This window comes from Dendropsophus ebraccatus, chromosome 9 (genome assembly GCF_027789765.1).
Source record: "Dendropsophus ebraccatus isolate aDenEbr1 chromosome 9, aDenEbr1.pat, whole genome shotgun sequence".
In the NCBI taxonomy this organism is placed as follows: Eukaryota; Metazoa; Chordata; class Amphibia; order Anura; family Hylidae; genus Dendropsophus; species Dendropsophus ebraccatus.
This window is the reverse complement of record NC_091462.1, coordinates 25,202,394-25,224,814: the sequence shown is the minus strand read 5'-3', so window position 1 is coordinate 25,224,814 and position 22,421 is coordinate 25,202,394. Positions and strand designations below refer to the sequence as shown.

At 42.7% G+C, this 22,421-nt stretch overlaps 1 protein-coding gene across 6 annotated transcripts in view; it reads right to left on the bottom strand.

Annotated features, from left to right (window-relative positions):
* Positions 1-22,421, bottom strand: part of TANC1 (tetratricopeptide repeat, ankyrin repeat and coiled-coil containing 1) — a 190,287-nt gene that overhangs the window by 42,775 nt on the left and 125,091 nt on the right. For all 6 annotated transcript variants that reach the window (XM_069982743.1, XM_069982737.1, XM_069982738.1 and 3 more), the window contains 5 exons: positions 19,327-19,934; positions 13,602-13,710; positions 10,207-10,329; positions 4,872-5,108; positions 780-965 (listed from right to left, as the gene is read on the bottom strand). In XM_069982743.1, the coding sequence (XP_069838844.1) occupies positions 780-965; positions 4,872-5,108; positions 10,207-10,329; positions 13,602-13,710; positions 19,327-19,934 (1,263 nt within the window). The remainder of the gene's footprint in view (positions 1-779; positions 966-4,871; positions 5,109-10,206; positions 10,330-13,601; positions 13,711-19,326; positions 19,935-22,421) is intronic.

Sequence of the window (22,421 nt, the reverse complement as noted above, 5' to 3'; positions counted from 1 at the left end):
CCAGAAACAGCCTATGCCTGGTATTGCGTCTATGCCCCAATCCAGTGAATGAGCAACACCAGCAATACCAGACAAAGCCTATGAACAGGGGTGGAGCCTTTTCTTGATCTCATACCACTATTTTAATGCTGGTCAAATGCAGACACTCTACTCCATCCTAGCACTGAGCCGGCTTGTTCTATAAGTACAACTGGTTCCCATGTTACAGTAAGTGAATAAATCCCATTAAATCAGTGAGACACCCGAACACCTCATAGTGCCTATAAAACCCAAGTAAAGGAAACAGAGCGTCTATTGCTTAATCCAGGCGTGAGGATCTGGAGAATGTGAAGAACACGTGCTGCACTGGTCCTCATTGGCTGTCATGCCCTAATAAATATTGTTAAGCTTATTTAGCTGGTAAACCATGATTAAATGGGAGCTTTGGGGCCATTGTGCTAAATGTAACAGCATCGCACAGCAAATCGAAGGATACAGCCCTCAGTTTCTAAGTGTCCATAAAGGTTTAGTGTTTCCATCCCTGCCCCACGTGACCTGCCCAGTAATGGTAGTCCAGGTTATTGGGGAAAAAAGAAAACACCTATTTATATATGTCATCTGATATGTTATGTATGTAATCTGATAGTGATAGTCGGGAGACTCCCATACACGACTCCTAGTCACCTGATTCTGTCCAATTCGGCAGGCTCAGCTGACCATTCCCTACACTGTACGGGAGCCTTTACAGATACATCGTATAAGTGATTTATGAGCCTCAGCTGTACTGGTTAATGCTGTACCTCTGTGTGTCCCATGCTGGCGGCTGCGGTCAGCGACTGCTGCAGAGCGTGACTTCTTCTCACGTAGTTCGGCTGCTGGTTAGAGGACGTCCAGTCACAATTCAATAAATACTTGAGGATGTCGCAATGGCCTCTGAGAGCGCTGTGCACCAGAGCGCTCTGCCCCTTCTTGTCTATGTGATCCACCTGGAGAAAACAAAAAGCAAAAAAGTTCCAATAGAGTTTATAATTTATTAATATTACAAATTCCGCTGCCTTTATGCCTCCTGACTGACCCTGGCTGCATGTATAACAGTACTGCCACCACTCTGTACAATGGCCATGTAACCGTGTCAAATCAATTTTTTCCCTTGTCATTACATTGACTTACAGGGCCACTTAATATGGTGGATTTGGTGGTTTCCTCACAGGAGCCGTCCCTTGGCTGGGTCCTTCCCGGAGGGATATCTGGCTAGTCCTGTGTTTCAAGACTCTTTGTTGGGGCTTCACAGGCTCTTCTTTTGCATATTCATGTTTCCCAGGGGGCAATGCACCTAGGACTTCACTGCATTGAGCACTTTCACTAGCAGCCGGCAGTGTTGTCGTTTTGCTGGTCTCCCTGAGATCAATGATCTGTTTCTCTTATGGCCAGGGTGGATTTGTTTTAAATCAAACTGATTTAAATCACGATTTAAATCACGATTTAAATCACTAGTCCGGAAGGCTTGATTTAAATCAGTGATTTAAATCAAAGTTTCTACCTAAACTAGTTCTTGCTACTTTAACATGCAAGTAGATGAAGATTTTTAGAATCACTTTTTATATTACTTTTTTCTCCCCAGTTTAATGGGTTAATCATTCATATTTGGACACCACTGTTCTGTTGTACTTAGGAAGGAGAAAAATAATCCTGAACTTAATAACAATTTAAATGGATTTATTCAACTGAAACAATAACAACATTACAGCATACGTTATTTGCTTAAACAAACATCCATGTTAACTAATTTGGCTAAACAAAAAAAAAAAAAAATAGTCCAAACAATCAGAAACATATTGTCTAACTTCTTGGACTTGGTACTGAAGGGAATGATTCTGTATTCATAGGTTTGTAGAACAATAGGATTAAGGTCTTTTTCTCAACTCTGTTCATGTTGTAACATTTGAGAACATATACAGCCTTTATTCTACTGAGTTAAACAACTCAGCTTTATCTCATGATGGAAGAACCTTTGGATGGTAAAATATTTTCCTCAAAAAGCAGTTTATTGAAAAAAATCCGATTTAAATCAAAAAAATCCGATTTAAATCAAAAAAATCCGATTTTTTTGATTTTTTTAAAAAAATCATTGATTTTTATCCACCCTGCTTATGGCTCTACCAGGCATTGCTCCCACCTAGCCAGAATCCTGCTCCACACTGATGAGGGGCAACACCCTGAAACAGCTGTATGTCGATTGATACCTGGCCTTGTTTTTTCCCTTGTCATTACATTAACTTATAGGGCCACTTAATATGGTGGTTTCCTTACAGGAGCCACCCCTTGGCTGGGTCCTTCCCGGAGGGATATCTGGCTAGTCCTGTGTTTCGAGACTCTTTATTGAGGCTCCACAGGCTCTTCTTTTGCAAATCTATTAGCAGGCCGGATGCATACAGTATGTGTCCAGCAATCCGGCTTAGGAACTATCTGGTTACATGCAGAAATCTTTAATCCGATGCAACCACCGCAGATCGCAACTATGCCTGATTGATCATAAGTCCGGTGCTGTGCCCATTCAACATATCAGGCACCAGATGGAATGCTGGGTGCAATGCATCCAAGCTTGTTGCATCCCTTGCGTCCTATTGATCATGTGACAAGATCACATAAAGTGGTGCTCCATACAACGTACAAGGTTGGTGTGCTGTGGCTGCAGTGGTTGCATGCGGCCATGGCGAGGCAGGGTGCAGAAATATTGATACCAATAAATCAGAAAGTTAAAATAAAAGGTGTATTGAAGTGTCGAACACCCCTTTAAGGACAAGGAATGTATATGGCATGCAGCATAAAAATGTAGTATAGGGGCGGATAGCAACAGAGGATGTGTCAAGGGGATGGTGGAGAGTCTAACATTGAATGGATATAATGGATCCCTGTTCCCCAACCAGTGGCCCTCCAGCTGCTGCAAAACTACAATTCCTATCATGATGGGCATTGTAGTTTTGCAACAGTTAAAAAGCAAAAGAGGAAGTGTATCCTGCTACTCACAGATCATAAGAGATCACTGACATCAGCGTGAACATTTGCAAGAAAAGCCAATAACCACTACAGCTAGAGTTGGCAAAACAGAATAATATGTGTAATCCAGCAACACCAGCGCAGGAAGTCGGCCCTCAATGAGTGTCATTACAGGAGGAAGTCGCCACATCTGCTCATTATTAGGGAGGAAGGGGCGCATTACTATCCCGAACACAGTCAACCACAATCCCTCATGGGCCATATACAGGGCCGGCTCCGCAGACATGGAAAGCAGCTCTGCATGCCTCAATTACAATATGTCTTCTGCTGTAAACATCACAATGACGTGTGGGCGGCGACTGCGGCCGTGCGTATAATTACTCCCCAATCAGCAGCGATGCCGGTATTACAGTCATTTGGCCGAGGTTCACTTTGGTGTAACTTTCCACATTTCACATGACCGCAGAAGTAGTGCAAACGTTCACCAGTGACTGGTTTATTGGCTAAACGCATCTGCAGATGTTTTCCTCGCCGTAATTGTTCTGTTATCTGAATATTTGTTGTCATTAGCAAAAACGCAAATCAATACATCCATGGATCTGGTTACACACTAATAAAAAAAGACCATTTGACATCATTGCTCCCATTCATCCAGTACGGAAAATGCAGAAACCCTGTAAATGGTCTTGGGTAAGAAGATATTACCACCTACAGGCCTAGGTTTCCATGGTTACAGACTACAAACCACCCTGTGCAGTCAGATCCAACAGTGAGGGACTCTGTTTCCTATTTCTTGCTAATGTGACGGATATCTATAAGTAGAGGACAGATAGACCTAAGTAGGCCTTGTGTTTGCAAGATCTGACCACAAAGATTTTATTAGTCTGTAACCATGGAGAAGAATAGGATCGCATATGAGCTGTAGACAGAAAAAGCTAGAATATTCTCAGTCTGTTTCATATTGTACTAAAGGTAGTGGCAATGGTGAAATGGGGCCAACTACTGGAACCGACACCAATGAGCTGTATAAAAGGGCTGCAGCACTCACACCACAACCTCTTCAGTGTGTTATTGCCAAAGGTGCAAAGGTATGGGCACTACTAAATGTTATAGAGGCTCATATGAGCACTGCGGCCCCTTCAGACGGCTGATTGGAATAGCCCACCAATCTAATACCGATGATCTATCTAGAGCAGAGGTCATCACCATAACAGAGATAAATAACCCTTTTACCAACATATCGTAAAGTATCTAAAAAAACATGAAAAACAAACATTGATCGGCTGTATATCTCCTGTACAAGGCACACCTTACAATTAGCAACATGCAGACGCTCAGAGAACATATTGCTCTAAGACAATCCAATGATTCCTACACGGTGAGGAGGTTGGCCTTCTCCGCAAATTATAAATACTTCCATATTCTTTACACCATCCTAGCACTGCAGGTAAAAGCCAAGTATTCACACGTTGAAAGATTGCACTATGAAAGGGTAATTCTCTGGAAAGCCGTTGGAGCTTGTTGTTAGATGGAGGGGTCTCTTAAAGGGTTTTGTCAGCTTTCCTGACTTGTCTATTTTAGTACGTGACTGTACTAATCATGTACTGACAACAAGGTGTTACCATTTGTGAGGGGTGTGACCCTACATTGTCAATATCCAATCAGTGCTGGCAGTAAGAACTGTGTAGTGACCCGCCCCTTTGAGAAGAAGGAATGCTAACACCTAGTTGTCTAATTATTCATAGACATTCTTGAAGAATAGCACAACACCGAGCTATATAAAAAGAGTCCACAGAATTGTTATTTCATCGGAAATCGGAAAGATCCATAGTAAAATCGATAAACTATAACCCCAGCAGAGAGACAGATGGTAACGTTTCACTAGTCAATGTTACCTTGGCTCCTTTTTTGCAGAGAAGAGTGACAATATTAAAGTGTCCAGAGGCAGCAGCGTAGCACAATGGCGTCATTCCACTTTCCGATGTCCCATCGACAAAGGCCCCATATTCCAGCAGCAGACTGACCATCTCCTCATGGCCGAGGTGAGCCTGGACACACACTATAGGGGCGTTGTTTAAAACCTCTGTCCTGTAGTTGACATTAGCGCCGGCCAAGATCAGAAGTCGGCTCACCTGCAAACAAAATCAAGGCAGACATTAAAACTGATGTGCGGAGTTCCTGTATATAACCTTGAGCCCGATTCTGCTAAACTCACTAAAGACGCATATATATTATATATATATATATATATATATATATATATATATATATATATATATATATGGGATAGACACTGTAACCAGAGAGCATGCATTAAACTGTGAATAGGTTTTAGTCTATTTGGGAGACCTGACAAATGAGTTCTGTGTAATGATACAAAGCCAATAAATGTGCAGAATGTTATAAGACTCTGCAAAGTAACCGAATCCTCCCCCGACGGGCTGAGGAATAGAGCCAGAGCTTCTGGAGAACACATCAGCGGCCATATAACAAGTGCAGTGCTGCAGCCGAGAAACAGATCTTTCATCCGAACTGTGTCCAGGTTCACACAGTGCAGTATGATGTGACCTTAGGGCGCCATGTTCAGACGCATGGGCTGCACTGTAGCCTCCATGCGAAGCAGAACAATCCACTGATCCCTGTTGGTGGCCATTATGTTTATGCAATAGATTATAGTGATCATGAACTGAATTAAATGCACTCCATCTAGAAATATACAATGGCAAACAAGTGGAGTCCTATATCGGCATGTCTAGTATATAGAAGGCAATTGCACGACTTGTGCAGATCCAGGTTGGTGCTGACCTTATTCAGGGGGGTCACCCAGAAAATTCTCACAGTACATATTCACTTGCGAGTCTGGAGGAACTTTCCTTGGAGTTCCCCTTGGAAATAATTAAATTAAACTGTTATTTAATACACTGCGCCTTGCAGATTACTATAGCAGTCAATGGAAGAAGCCTGGCAGTGGGGAAGACTGATGGCTTTTCCACCATGTTATACATTTTGCTTCTATAAAGCTTGGCACATGCTACTGATATAGGAATGTGAAGTATGACCTATTAGAATATGCTAATAAAGCATTACAGTTTTCATACAATGTATTGCTTCTTTAAGGGGTTCTTCACTTTAGATCTCATCTCCTATGTATCATGAACATCCGCTATTATAATGTGGGGATGGTTAGAGAATATGGTAGACAATCAGATTATGACAGCAGAACCGGATAAGTGTGTTGATCTTGTAGAGGAAAGCGACCTGTCCATTCACATCATCAACTAGGTTGTGAGTATATGGGTGAGAAGACATGAATTTAAAGGGGTATTTGCCATATTAACTAATATAGTTATACTTGTAGGACTCGTCACGGTAAATATTTTTGCAATGACATTCATTTAGCAAACGTGTCTCCTTCTTCTGATATGCTGCTTTTTCCCCTCTCATTGTTGTCAGCTTATCTAGGTTATCAACCACCACTCTGCTCTAAAAGCAGTGGTCTGGCTGGTGTATAGAGTATATAGCTATAATGTAGATGTATAAAGATATAGTGCAATATACTTTGTAAGATAAATATGTATATTATGGGGGAGATTTGTGAAAGGGTTTAAAATTTAGACTGGTGCAAACTGCCCACAGCAACCAATCACAGCTCAGCTTTAGGCAGTGCTGAAAGGAAAGCTGAGCTGTGATTGGTTGCTGTGGGCAGTTTGCACCAGTCTAAATTTTACACCCTTTGATAAATCTCCCCCTATATCTTTATATACCCCAAACAGATCACTGCTTTTAGAGCAGAGTGGTGGTCAGTGACCTAGAAAATAAGCTATCTACAATGGACGGGAACGAGCAGCACATCAGGAGAAGGCAAGTTTGTTAAATGAATGTAATTACAAAAAAAATTAACTTGATGAGTCCGACAAGTATAACTATATTGGTTGTGATGGGTATATCCCTTTAAAGTGTCACTGTCATATTTTTATTTTATTTTTTTCTTTGCAGAAATTTATAGTCCAGGCGATTTTAAGAAACTTTGTAATTGGGTTTATTAGGCAAATATGCCATTATCTGCATTCAAAAAGACTTTCCCCAGTCCCCCCCCATCTCTCATTCACTGCTCATTATCAGGAAATCTCGACTTTTTTATATCAGTCGAGCCCTGTGTAACCTATGGAGAGGGGAGGGGGAAGGTGGAGATTAGTCGCCAGCAGAGAGCAGAGAACAAAGAATTACACAGCAGGACCTGTGTGAAAGTCGTATTAGAGAGGTCAGTGCTGACTTGAGAGGAGATAGTCCGGTAGCTGTAAATTAACTCTTGGTAGTGCTGTTTTGGTGCCTCATCTCCCTCCACCCCTCCCCTCTCCATAGAGAACAATGAAGACAGGGGGGAGAGCTTCAAACTGCTTTTTCATGATAAAAATGCATTTTTTGGCTAATAAACCCCACTAACAAAGTTTCTTAAAATCGCCTGTACTATTAATTTCTGCAAAAAATAAAAATAAAAAATAAAAATTAAACGACAGTAACACTTTAAGGGAACTGCCATACATGCAATTCTCCAATACAGACATGCTTACCAAAGCTTCTTCATTCAATCCTGGAGTTCCCCTTTTAGAACAGAGAGGCCTTTTTTCTCCTGTAGTAATGACAGCTATAGGATTCCTGCAACCTATCCCTAATTCTGATATTTGATGCAGACAAAGCACTACCCGGTCTATCCAGTGGAGTGGAAGGCATCTCCTTTGCCTGGTGAAAGCCCCGCTTGTTCGGTTTAGCTAATCCGGCATAAAGTTTCAGATGCTGCTAATCTCCCACCGATGAACAGAAGACGACAAAACCCAGCAATCACCGCACAGCGGGAGAGGCCCCCGGGAGCCTGGCACCGTGTTATTACACATTCTATACAGTGTCATATACAGAAAGGGAAAGAAATAAGGAGCAGGAAAGTCATGAGACAAGAGGCGTTCAGGTCAGGGGAGAGAAACAATAAGTCAACAGTGTACAAAGCGGAAATGGGCGTAAAGTGCGCTCTCTATTCCACAGACGTAATGGAGCAGATTAAATGTATATAGTATATATGCAGAGCTGAACTCATCAATATATGCAGGGAGCCCTTTCATCTGTCAGTGTACGATAAATAGTGTGGATTATCAGATGGTCAGAAGTGGATATAATACATTCCAGGAACGGTAAGAAGGACATACACATAAAGTGTATCTGTTGTTTAAATTTGTTTGCAAAAATCAATAGTACAGATGATTTTAAGAAACTTTGTAATTGGGTTTATTAGCCGAAAAATGCATTTTTATCATGAAAAAGGAGTTTACTGCTCTCCCCCCTGTCTTTTATTGTTCTCTATGGAGAGGGGAGGGGTGGAGGGAGATGAGGCACCAAAAAAGGACAACAAAGAGTTAATTTACAGCTACATCACCGGGCTATCTCCTCGGAAATCAGCACTGACCTCCCTGACCTCTGAATACTGGCTTTCACACAGCTCCCTCTGTGTAATCCTTTGTTCTCTGCTGGTGACTTATCTCCCTCCTTCCCCCTCCCCTCTTCATAGAACAGACAGGGTACATCGAGATTTTCTGATAATGAGCTGTGGATGAGAGAGAGGAGGGAGGGAGGGGGGACCTGGGGAAAGTCTTTCTGAATGCAGATAATGGCATAATTGCCTAATAAACCCAATTACAAAGTTTTTTAAAATCTCCTTTTTTTCTGCAAAAAAATTTAAACGACAGTGACACTTTAAAGTTTCTTAAAAAAAACAAAACAAAACCTTTTGATCAGTCAGGGTCGATCGCTAGAACCAGCAGGGACAACCATGTGACTGGTCATTTCTTCCCCTGTCTTGCAGCAGTAGACAGTCCCATGGACTTAAGGCCCTATTACATCAAGAGATTATCGGCCGTATTCGGCCAATATTGGCCGTTACGGCCGATAATCACCTTGTGTAATAGAGGACAACAATCAGCTGACATGCACAACGTCGGCTGATTGTTGTCCTTCTAACAGGCTGAAACACCAACGGTCAGCCTGTTTACGATCTGCTGCCGTTACGCCGTGAATGATCTGACAATTGCCCGGGCAGCCCCCCCGGTTGGCACCTGTTATAGGTGGGGGGGAACCAGGAGCGAGCAAGCGCTGACCTGACAGGTCGGTACTTGCTTGCTTCCCACATCGCCCCGTGTAACAGGGGCTTTAGGCTATGTTCTCGTTTCATGGCGGGAAAAGACGGCCCTCTATTAATATAGTTGGCCGCTAATAATAAAATATACCTGAAGTGGGAACACAGTGATACTATAGAAGTCCATCCCCTGCCGCAAAGAACGCAGGTAGTGAGCACTTCTCCCTGTTTGTTATAGTGACCGTCGGAAGTCTGAACACCCCCACCCAAACTGATAGAAACTGTTGTCATGTCTCTAGAACATGTCAGAAGTTTGAAGTTGGATAAACCTGTTAAAGGGAATATCCAGGATTAGAAATTACACCTTTCACTTCAATGGAACTGAGCTACAAAATAAGGACAAGAGTGGTGCTGTTTTCTGGAAGAAAGCGGCCATGTTTTTCTAAGTCTAGACAACCCCTTTAATTCTGGTGGGAGCAGACAATAATAGTGTATATATGAAGGTTTCCTGACATGCCCAATCTCTTGTACCCGCTGAGAAATAGGTTGCTTATCACTTCCTATCCTTCTCATCTTAGCTGCTTTCCTTTTCCAGAAACTGAGCTATTCTGGTTATGCAATTTAATAAACTGCAATACCACACACAGCCCTTAGACAAGAGTGGCGCTGTTTTTTTTTTGTTTTTTGTTTTTTTTTGGGGGGGGGGGAGCAGACACGTTTTCTTTTTTTTTTAATCCCAGTCAACCCTTTCTTTCTGCCTCATTCTTACCCCTCTATTGTTCCCATACTATAGAATACAAGCCTTTTCAGTCTCCTAAATAAATAGCCATACATCACGTTGTTCTTTCTAGCTCCAGTGGCCGGACTGGGAGCACAGACAGGTTTTGTACAGTGTGAGGCATGAGCGGCTCGGTAATGATCTCACACAGTTCATGTTCCTCTGATGTCATGTCTTGACCATGTACGAAGGTATTGTTAAATTTCTTCACTTCACTGCCATCCAAAGAGCACGGGCCCCAAATCCGGATTTGCGGTCGAGGGCTTGGCTGCTCTGATCTCCAGCTGGGCAGCAAAGTTCATCTCTGGCAGATTTACTATAACATTCTTACCTTAACATTCGGGGTGTACAGGTTCCTCAGAGAGGCGAGCGCTGCGGACAAGCCGTCTGTGCTGTACCCAATCCACAGGGCCTGAAGAGTGCTGGAGGAGACGCCACTTTTCTTACTGAGTCCCTAAAAAACAAGGAAAGATGTCCATAACGTAGATGAATTTATGAGACTGACTGACATATAGATAGGAGATAGATAGATAGATAGATAGGAGATAGATAGGAGATAGATAGATAGATAGATATAGATAGATAGGAGATAGATAGGAGATAGAGATAGATAGATAGATAGATAGATAGATAGATAGATAGATAGATAGATAGATAGGAGATAGATAGGAGATAGATAGATAGATAGATAGATAGATAATAGATAGATAGATAATAGATAGATAGATAGATTGATAGATAATAGATAGATAGATAATAGATAGATAGATAGATAGATTGATAGATAATAGATAGATAGATAGATAGATAGATAGATAGATAGATAGATTGATAGATATATTGATAGATAGGAGATAGATAGATAGATAGATAGCAAATTACTAGTATTTTTTACATTAACCAATGATGCTGATGATCTCTTATAAGACACAGCCAAGGAAACTGTACAATGCCCAAAGCTTCCTCTGCTTAGCTCCTATGGGTATTGTATGGTTGCCCCAACAACAGAACGGCCTGATGTGTCGGCTGTGCCTTAACCTAGAATGCCGGCAACATTGGACATATCCTGACTTGTATAGGATATATGTCAATCTGACCATTATATGTCAATCTGACTACTGCTCAGCTTTGAAGTGTCCCTGTCATTAGAAAAATCTTTTGAGGTCACAGAGACACGTCAAAGGTATTGCTCAAGGCAAGGTCATAGTATTCAGACCCCAATGACTGTGAGTGGGGAGAAGTCTGGTGTCAGAAAGTTATACAGCTTTGTAAATGACTGTACTTTTATTTAAAAAAATCCCAGTACTTATCAGCTGCTGTATGTGCTGCAGGAAGTGGTGTATTCTTTTCAGTCTAACATAGTGCTCTCTGCTACCACCTCTGTCCAAGTCAGGAACTTTCCAGAGTAGGAGAGGTTTTCTATGGGGATTTGCTGCTGCTTTGGACAGTTCCTGAACAGAGGTGGCAGACTGGAAAGAATACGCCACTTCCTGCAGGACATACAGCAGCTGATAAGTACTGAAAGACTAAAGATTTTTAAATAGAAGTCATTTACAAAGCTGTATAACTTTCTGACACCAATTAAGAAAAAAAAAACATTTATTCTCTCCAGAGACTTCCATACACATTAAAAGACATTAAACCCTGCTGTTTTTGGCAGGCATAGCCATGATGTGTACGGGGGTCTTCCTACGCTCTTCCAGCAGATGATGTAGGGGGTGAAGGATCAGACACGTTCAGTTTCATCTGCTTGCCATGTGCATGGGCCCTTACATACACTTGGTATTATTTTTTATAGGAATATTAATGTAAATTACTTAATGTTTAACTAATGTGCCTGACCCTTGTTTCCGGTCCTCACAACGTATATAAAAAATACAGAGGACAATCAACAGACGTACATGTCACAGCATTGTCCCAGTCATTGTGACTTCTTGAAAAGACAGGCAGGAACGGCAAAAGAGCTTCCTTTATTGAGAATTAATACATAAAGTACCTGAGAGCGATTGAGATTTGCAGACAAAAGCGTGGTTGTCTGCCAGGAGGGAGCGCCGCTCTTAGGAGACACGCCAGCGTCCCGCCCTGACTCCATGGCAGCATTCCTACATAGGTTAAAACAACCAAATCTTTTATCTAAATTATACCTTATGCTAATGTGCTGGGGGACATCTACTGAAGTACGAGCGGCAGCCATGTCAGGAGGCCACGGCTGTAGGTTTCATGTATAAATGGAAATTAAGGTTTAATATGGCGAAAGGTGGACGAGTAATGGATTATAAAACTAAAGGTGCCGTATATCTGGATTGTCTTGTTTCATTATAGAAAGATATTCACACTCAGCTTTAGCTCTTGCAGATAGCAGAATACGCCGGCCCATAGAATGGTGTCTATGGAGCCGGCGAAAAGGTGCGCGCGGACAGCCGACGGAATATCCGCGAGAATTCTGTAGTGTGAACCCACCCTTACAAAGTTTCCTTAAATCACCTGTACTATTGATTTCTGCAAAAAAAAAAAAAAAAAAATTAAACGACAGTGACACTTTAAGTGAATTTGCTTCTTTGGCCAATTGGGGGAGCTCATACACCTTCAATAGCTGTTGGCTAGTGTTGAGCGAACGCTCGGCATTCAGCTCTCAATGTCTGGAGAAGTTGGATGTTGCCCTAGGGCTGCCAAGAAAACATGGATCCAGTCATAGGATGTATCCATGTTTTCCATGAATCCCTAGGGCAGAATCCAACTTCTTTAGACGCTGGGAGTTAAAGGAGAATTGCGTCGAAAATTTATATTAAAAGTATCGTATTGTCCCCCAAAAGTTATACAAATCTTCAATATACACTTATTACGGGAAATGGTTATAAACATCTTTTTCCCTGCACTTACTACTGCATCAAGGATTCACTTCCTGGATAACACGGTGATGTCACTTCCTGGAAAACATGGTGATGTCACTTCCTGGATAAAATGGTGATGTCACAACCAGACTCCCAGAGATGTGCAGGCTGTGGCTGCTGGAGAGGATGATGGCAGGGGACACAGGGCACTGGAGGGACACTGAGCATCACCCTGCTATCATCCTTCCAAGCAGCCACAGCCCGCACAGCTCTGAGAGTCGGGTCGTGACATCACCATTTTATCCAGGAAGTGAAGCCTTGATGCAGTAGTAAGTGCAGGGAAAAACACTTTATGTGCATGTCCCGTAATAAGTGTATATTTGATTTGTATAACTTTTGGGGGGCAATACAGTACTTAAATAAAAACTTTCACCAGACATCTCCTTTAAATGTCAAGCATTCAGGTTCAGCCATGTGGCCAAACCCGGAAACTTTTCTCAAGTTCGCTCAACACTACTGTTGGCTGAACGTAAACGATTGTTTGGCCTAGCCAAGGATTTATATGATCTGAATGGAGAAGAGGAGGTAATCCACGGAAGGAAAATCACTGTGGTGGGTTATCTAGCAGAGAACAAAAGGATCTGGCAATGTAAAATCCAACATGTCTGTTCCTTCTCTCCCCAACATAGTTGGGAGGCCACCATATACATTAGTCGTCCAGTCCCATTGAGATTGGTGGGTTGAGCTGACTTTTCCCTGATGTGTCTAGCAATGTTTAGCTAGGGACCGCCCTCTATGATATACATGTATACCAGTGGGGTAAATGGGGAGGAGGTGTCACAATAGAATATCCCATTTATTTAGTGAAATCTGTTTTTATTTTCTCACAAAATACCTTAAAAATGTGCGCCTTTAAGATGTGATGGCCCAGTTCCATGGTCTGCTGGCGATTTAACTTCCCTTCTTGTCGAGAAAACATGAACGCCAAGAGGGCATGTCCACTTCTAAATAGGGAGCAGAAATAAACATATCAATACCACAATGAAGGAACAGTATGTTCTGCAGGAAGAAGACTCAACAATCTGCAAGTATGCCATAGTCTCGAGCATTAGACCGGTTTGTTTCGCTATAAAGGGGTATTCCCATCTATAAAAGTATTCTCTAATCTAAAGGATAAGGATAACAGGCCAATTGGGGGGGGGGGGGGGTCCTGACCACTTTACCAATCCCTAAAACAAAAGAAAATTGCCTCTCCTAAATGAATGGGGTGCAGCACATTTACACAGTCAATGCTCTGTTTATCATCTGGGGGGCTTCCAAATATTGTGTAGCATCTGCACAACTAGGGCTCCATTCAGCCTCTATAGAGGTAAAGGACATTGCCAAACCCAGAGTTCAGCAAGGTTTGAAAGAAAATGGGTGGAGTAGTGGCTGCACACATGCACTCATTCAGGGGACAATATTCCTTTGATCTCAGTGGTGGGACCCCCAACGATCAGCCTGTAATGCCCTATCCTTTAGATAGGAGGATAGCTTTTGGAGTTGGGAATACCCCTTTAAGGGCCCTATTACACGGTACGATTATCGTGCAATAAATCGTTAAATCTTTCGAATTTAAACTATAAATCGCTCTGTGTAATTGCAGGCCACAATCAAAAAATTGTTAGTATGTCGTTCATTGTTGATTTAGATCAGAACCTAAAATTATCGTTAATCGTTCGCTGTAATTCCACATTCGTTCGCTCAAGTTCCGCATTTGTTCACTAATCGTTCAGTGTAATTGCACATTGTTCATAGTTTTGCTGGGATCAGTAGGAGTAAACGATCATAGTAACGATTGTAGCTAACGACCATCGTTTTGTGTAATATGGTGAACGATTTCAGGTTAACGATAAACAATCTCGTTAGCGATCGTTTATTGTTAGTCGCCAATCGTTGAAAAATCGCTCTGTGTAATAGGACCCTAAGGCTCATAAACACAAACAAGTAAATTCTCAGTTTATCCTGGTCAGTCATTCTATGTGTTTTTTTTGTGTTTTTTTTTTATTAAATCTCATGAGATTATGCTTTATTAGATCTGTTCCTGGAACAGCTAGGGACAACTAATAAGGCTATAACTCTCACAGGGGTAGTCACTCAGCATTCCAGGTCTAGGACATATAGTCGGACTAGTTATGCCAACCATAAGGTTCTTTTTACACGCACTGATAGAAGCATGATGCAGAAGGTCATGTGACGCTCATCTGTATTCATTTCCATGTTCTGATGATCCGGGACTATGCTCTATTTAGTATAATATTTGCTCATTTGCTCAAGTATCGTCTATTCAAAATGATTCGATATTCGAGAAAATACCGTATGCTGCTCGGGTGCTTCTTAACAAAAAGCTTGTTGAAAGACTATTGCAGCTCAGCCAATCAGCGGCTGAGGCAAGACTGCAGCTGCTGATTGGCTGAGCGGCAATAGTGAAGACAGATAGACAGATAGAAGACTAGAGCGGTAAGTATACTTTCCCACCAACAGACACCACAGTCTGACCCACAGGGGGGTTAACTTAACCCTTTGGGGGGGCCAGGCTAACACTTTCAGATTAACCAGGTACCCTCAGTTCTACTGATGGGGGGCGGGGGGGGGCACCTGGTTAAATACTTGAGTCTCCCATTGTTTTCAATGGTTTTCTAATTAATCACTCTAGTATTTTGGTGCTCACTCATCTCTAGTGCTGACAAATTGCTTTAATAAAAGATGTAATCCACAGCAAGTATTTTACCATTTGCCGTTTCATGGCTGACATGTTCACCCTGGGCAATGGTCGGCAACGATCAATCATTTGGGCAATCATTATCCCATGTAGAAGGGTCTTATGAAGCAGGAGATATATTAATAGCTAGCCGCGTGTCTACAGTTTAAGGGGCCTATTCCACGGAGCGATAATTTGCCCGATTCAGGACGATTATCGCTCCATGGAATAGGGACAACGATCAGCCGATGATCGTGTCACTGGCTGATCGTTTATTTAGGTTAAAACCTAAAATCATCAGGCACCCACCGTGCATCGCTGCATGGAATAGCAAAGTGCGGCAGGCGACCGACGATCTCACAAGCACCATACATTACCTACACATGTTGCAGGGCCTCTCCTGTGCTCCTTCTTCCTCCAGGTTCCGCACGCAGCAGAAGTGCTCAGCCAATCACTGCCAGGACCACTGCGGCCAGTGATTGGCTGAGCGGTCTGTCAGCTCAGACAGGCCGCACCAAAGCTGCTGCTGCTATGCGCGGGACCGCGAGGAAGAGGAGCCCAGGAGAAGACCTGCAGCATGTGTAGGTAATGTATGGTGTTTAAACAGAGGCTGCAAGGGCATCGGTAACAATGTCCGTGCAGGCCTCACTAAACGATTATCGGGCCTTGGAATAGGCCCAGTAAACAAAAAAGATCGGCGCTCGTTTACATTATTGATCGGGCCCTGGTCGGCCTGTGAAATAGGACCCTAAGGGCCACATGTATCATCCGGCGAACGGATGATTTTCGGCGGAAAGTGCCGATTTGCGTATTTTTTTATACGCAAATAGAAGATTTGCGAATAAAATATTCGCAAATCGGCACTTTCCGCCGAGTACGCCAGTGGGCGGAAAGTGGGCGGAACGGAGGGCGCGGACTCAGAGTCCGCGCGATTTACCATCCGTTCCGCCAAAATGTACGACGAAAACCTACTCCAGTCCTCAGCTGGCGTAGGTTTTCGGCAGTGCGCAACGGCGCGCACGGGATTTATGTAGAGGCAGTCCGCCTCTACATAAATCTCCGTAGCGCCGGAGCTGCGGGGGCATTTTTACGTCCGGCGTAAAAAACGCCGGACTTAATAAATGCCTCCCTAAGAGTCTACTAACAACTTCTGTCAGAAGAGTTATAGCGGCCATATTGGCAGTCTCCTAGAAACAAACATGACTAAATTATGGCAAGTTATAGAATTTAACTGTATTTTTTATACAATAAGGAAAAAAGTAATATTTCAGGATATGTATATCTATATGAAAGCCTACAGCAGATGATATTATATATATTATAACAGCTGTCAAGCCCAAAGCACTATCTTCATACATGGCTACGGATAAGCCGTTTTACCTCCCAGGTCTCGCTTTCCGGCATAATCTTCCCTGAAGTATTTCCAGCAAAAGGAAATGAAAACATGGCTCTCGTCATGACATTATGGCTTCTTGTCGGCCGGCGGAGCTCTGCTGAAGCCCCAGTCATAATGGTTTCCTAAATTAGCTCAACAAAGCTGCAATAGGAAACAGCTTGTGAACTACAGCGGAGAGGGGGCCAGCCATCAAATACTATTACAAGAGACCATAAACCTCTGTAACAACCTCACCTCATGGCCACAGAGTCTGTCCTGATGTCTATATTCCTTTACATATGTTCACAGCCAGCCGGTGAAACTTCATAAGCAGAGGGGCTATCAATCTTTGGTAAACTCCAGCGATTTTGTTTTCTTCTTTCAAATCAGCTGGTTTCGGAAAATTATATATTGATTTGTAAATTACTTCTATTTAAAAGTCTCCTGTCCTCCAGTACTTAACAGCAGCTGTATGTCCTGCATGGGCAGGGATCACTGTCTGATACAGGAACTGTTCCAGAGCAGTAGCAAATCCCCATAGAAAACCTCTCCTGCTCTGGACAGTTCCTGTCTCGGACAGAGGTGGCAGCAGAGAGCACTGTGTCAGACTGGGAAGAGCACACCACTTCTTGCAGGACATACAGCAGATTAAAAATACTGGAAGATTTGAGATTTTTAAGTAGAAGTAAATTGCAAATCTACATTTAAAGGGGTTATTGTCTGTGGACAATCCCTATTAGTTAGAAGGGCAATTCTTAATTCAATCAGGTGGCAGAATCTGAGCACAAAATCTAGTCACCTCCATCTTCTGCTGCTAAAGACAGTGATATATAGAACTACCAGAAGTTTCACAGATACTGCATGCATTAGCAGCAAAGATGATGGGATTTTGCTGCCTGGATAAAAAGAGAGGTCCCCTTTAACAATAAGCAGACCACAAAGTGTCCCCCTGCTGGAAGAACACAGCATATGAATATGTGTTTAGTTTCCCTACAGTGCCCCCACAGGGCAAATGAAGTATTACACAGTCCCTGGATGAGGATGAGGATCAAGAGCAATGCAATGAGGATCAGCAATGGGCTGAGAGATGACGGTATATTACATAACAGTGCGGTAGTTTGGGAGAATGACTGTGAGTACTATTCTGGTGCAGGGTGGGAAAGGTTATACTGATCTTAACCTGGGCTGAAAAGAAATTCAAGTAGGCAAAGCGGCTAAGACTTTACTCCTGGCATATCGCTTGTTATTTTCTTCTTCTATTGATATGTATAGAAGTCTTGTCTGGCAAATAAAGTCATACTGGCACCCAGAAAGACCTAACCTGCCAAGTCTGAAGCAACGTGTTCTTACACCGGAAAGTTCTCACACCAATACAGATGTAGAATGTTCTGCTGTCAAGTGGCTCTCGAGGTCTAATGACTGAAAAGATGGTAGCGGCGGATATCTAGGTAAAAATGGCGGCAGTACTGACAAATGCCACAAAACCTACACAACATAGATGTAAGGATCATATAAGAGTATAAACACAAAACCATATTAATGTCATGGTCTACAATTGTCCAATATCTGTGATTGTTAATGGGAAATATGGTTTAGAGAATCTACGGTTAATAGAATCTATTAAAGGGGTTATCCAGGGCTACAAAAACATAGCCACTTTTTCCCCTCTCTTGTCTCCAGATCCATTTCCATGGAGCTTAATTGCAAACCACACCTAATTTGTAGACGAGAGAGGGGGAAAAGTGGCCATGTTTTTGTGGTGCTAGATAACCCCTTTAATCTATGGTTAATAAAAGGGGATCACTTTTTTATCAACTCTTGGGCCTTATTCACACATTCCGTAAATTTGTCCGTAATTGTGGATCTGCAATTAGGGACAAATTCAGGGCCCATTGATTTTTATTGGACTATTCACACTGTCCAAAGTTTAACCAATCCGCAATTGGTGCTGCACGTCCTAGTGTCGGACGTAACTGCGGTACAGATTAGCCAATAGAACTCTATGGGATTCCCATTTTTTGCGGACATTACGGATGTAGCACCTGTAACATCAGCGAAAAATACGAATCATCTTAATTTAAATCCCACCTTCCTGTATTTAATACGGATTGTGGATGCGCTACCGACAAATTTATTGCGGATTGTGGACATCATATACGGTCCAGAAAAGTTACTGAATGTATGAATGAAGCTTTACTCTGGAGGACCGGAATGCGCAATTCTTCATTGCTCCTGTGGTGATACTGTAGGAAAACTAAATACATGCTTGCAGATTTCTCAACATATGACCCACAGCATTGACCTATTATGGTTCAGGGTGGAAGAGGACCACATTGGAGGACCAGAATGTGTAATGCTCCATTTCTCCTGTGGAAGTGCTGTAGGAAAACTAAACATGAGCTTGCAGATTTCTCTGCATATGATAACCAAATGCTGGGGGACTCTTCCAATAAAAAGCAACTGTCCGAAAAAGTAAAACTTTTATTTCCCCACTTCAGTCCTTACCGTGGTTCACACAGGAACTGTGTGCTCTCTCCATCAGCCCTCCATATCAGCCACTCTCTAAAGGACGAGTGACAAAACATACGAGTCTTGTCCCTTCTCTTGATTAAAAAGCAGGATAGGAGCTCCATGCGCTGTTGGAAGTCTTTCCAGTTATGTTCGGCATAAACACTGCCGGCGTTGATGGCCTGGAATATCTGCTCGTCCGTCATGGGGTGCAGCGAGGCCAGAGACAGGTTCAGGATCGGAAGTGCTTTCTCAAAGGCTGAATTGGTCATGAACTTCATGTTGCACTGGAGCAAATAAAGCTCGGAGACAGATACCGGCACCACCTTATAGCTCGAGCTCTTGATCACCAAGTGGCCCCTTTCGAATAGATCCAGGGTGAGCTTCAAGTAAAGGTAAGACCCCTGGCTCCGCATCACCAAGTGGTCGCACAGTTTGCTGAAGCTGCTGGCATCTGTTTTCCCATTTAAAGAGATATTGTTTGCAATTTCCTGGCTAGTGCTGTGTCTGTATTGTATATAGGCCGCCAGGTCGCTGTAAATGTCTTTGTTCTCCGGGAAATCATCTAAGGAAATCTTGCACAAGGGCAGTGAACTTGTTATTTCCTAGAATTAAAAAAGCACACATTTGTTAAACGACTTATTACAGCGGCAGACAGATCGCACCCTAGAACTCGCGGCGCACTATATATCCCAGCAAGCCTTGTATGAATAGATCGTCAACAGCTGCAGGTTGCATAAAAGTTGGCTTATAGGAATGGCAGATGGCTGGCTGCTTTTACCGCATGAAAAATTAATCTGTTGGACATCAGACATGTGACAAACCCGCCTCGCTGTGCCTGCTGTCTGCTCCAAGACTGCGCAAGCCGTTTTCCATTCCCCTCAAAGTGCATTTAGTAAATTGCCTGGCAGCCAAACACGAGGAGTAATGTAATCGGCAGGATCAACAATGACTTAGAGGTATTCTGGCAACTGAAGTGGGATTACCAGAAAGACTATAATATCTGCGGCTCAGAGAAGAACTGACACAATATTACGGAGATCTTTCTGCTGAGAAAATGATTTTGCAGGAATTACCCAGAGGTGATGTCTGCATCTGGATGTAAGGTCTTCACTTTAATTTTAATTTATTTTTTTTTTTAAATCTTTGATCCATTGGTTTTGAAAAATCAGATTAAGCAGCAAAAAAAGTTATGTTCATATTCAGATTACTACGGTGCAATGTTGGTAATCCAATATCAAAATTATACCAGTACATCTTTAAGGCGGCATATGGTCGACCACAAGTCATGGTAAATTCAAAGCGTTACCATGACTCACATGCCAGGGAAAAAGTAACGGGTGACCCATGAGAACTGGAAGAATTCCGATCAAACTGCTATAATGCTGGGATTTTACTGTAACTCTTGGGCAGAAGTGGAATTAAAATTAGACCCCATGCACACTAAGGAGCCATTTACATGAAAGCAGTACGGCCTGTGAAGGCTGCTGTATATGCTCTGCTGGGTACTCTGTGTAGGGAGCTTTACACTCCACAAAGCAACTCATACAGTTTTTTATTCTGTCAAAAATCAAGATTGGTACAAAACTTGGTTAATTCAGCCACATAACTGCAGGGCAGACTTTAATATAAGGTACATGGGCACTAAAGATCAGCAAACCTTGAGCAGAGCAGAGTTTAGGTTTGGAAAAACAGAGCGTGCTCAAGTTCGTTCATATCTATTATTAGGTACCTTAAAGAAATACTGTACCCATCCCTTACTTAATTTCATTGGTGGACAGTGTCAACTAGGTGGGGCTTTACAGCAGTGGGCCTGCTTTCCTATATGATGCAAACAACCTCCAACTCCAGACTACAGTTTTTTTTTTTTTTGTTTTTTTTATACATTTTCTACACATATTATTATTTTTATTTATATACATATTCGTTTTATATACTCTTCTTATATATTATTGTATTTTAATGCAATGTAGTATATAGCCATATGCCTTTCTTTATTGGTGTTACAGGTGTCTGTGTTGATTGAAGTGGGAGGGTCTGAGTCCTCCTCCCCTTTTAATGTCATCTTGGTTTGTGATATATAGTGCTGTTCTGTTTTATCAGTATCATGACTCTTGAGAAAGGAACCGGTGCGGTTCCGAAACGCGTTGAGTCTCCACAATAAAATATATATTTTTATTACTCACTGTGCCTCGATCTCAAGTTGGACCTGCGCCCCATAATCCGTGTAGTCTGGAGTTGGAGGTTGTTTGCATCATTGTTTCCTGTTGGATATCGGGAGTGGCTGCGGTCCTTGATATATACGCTGCAGAGTGTTGTGCCTCCCTTTGCACAACCACATCAGGTGAGGGTTGCCGTGCACCCCTATCCCTTTTTCACCTTGCCCTTCTGATCCTCGCCATGGAGCGCTGTCGCCCTTTGTTTTTTCTGCTTTCCTATATGGACAGTGTCACCTAGGCGGGGCTTTACAACAATTAGGCCTCCTCTCCTATTTGTCTAGTGCCAGCTAGACAGGGCTTCACAGCAGTTGGGCCTCCTCTCCTATATGCACAGTGTCAGCTAGGTGGGGCTTCATGGCAGTTGGGCCTCCTCTCCTATATGAACACAGTGTCACCTAGGCGGGGCTTTACAGCAGTTGGGCCTCCTCTCCTATATGCACAGTGTCAGCTAGGTGGGGCTTCATGGCAGTTGGGCCTCCTCTCCTATATGGACAGTGTCACCTAGGCGGGGCTTCATAGCAGTTGGACCCCCACTCCCATAGGGGTAAGGGGGCCCAACTGCCGTGAAGCCCCGTCTAGGTGATACTGTTCATGGATAAAAAAAGACGATACAGGCAGGTATTATTCAGGTATATCTTGTACATGCAGCATCTAAGCTTGTAGATGGTGGTGGTGGTGGGGAGAGGGATGTATTATTGATGTACGTCGGCAGTAGCAGAAGATCGATTCGTACATGGTTCGCATAAAGTATATGAGGTTGTTCGTGGTACACCACCTTACTGTGTAAGGGTATGCTCTGCTGCGTCATGTCAATTTATTGTTTGACATTAGTGTATTAAGTTAATTATGTTACGCAGTTGTCCTTGTTGTGAG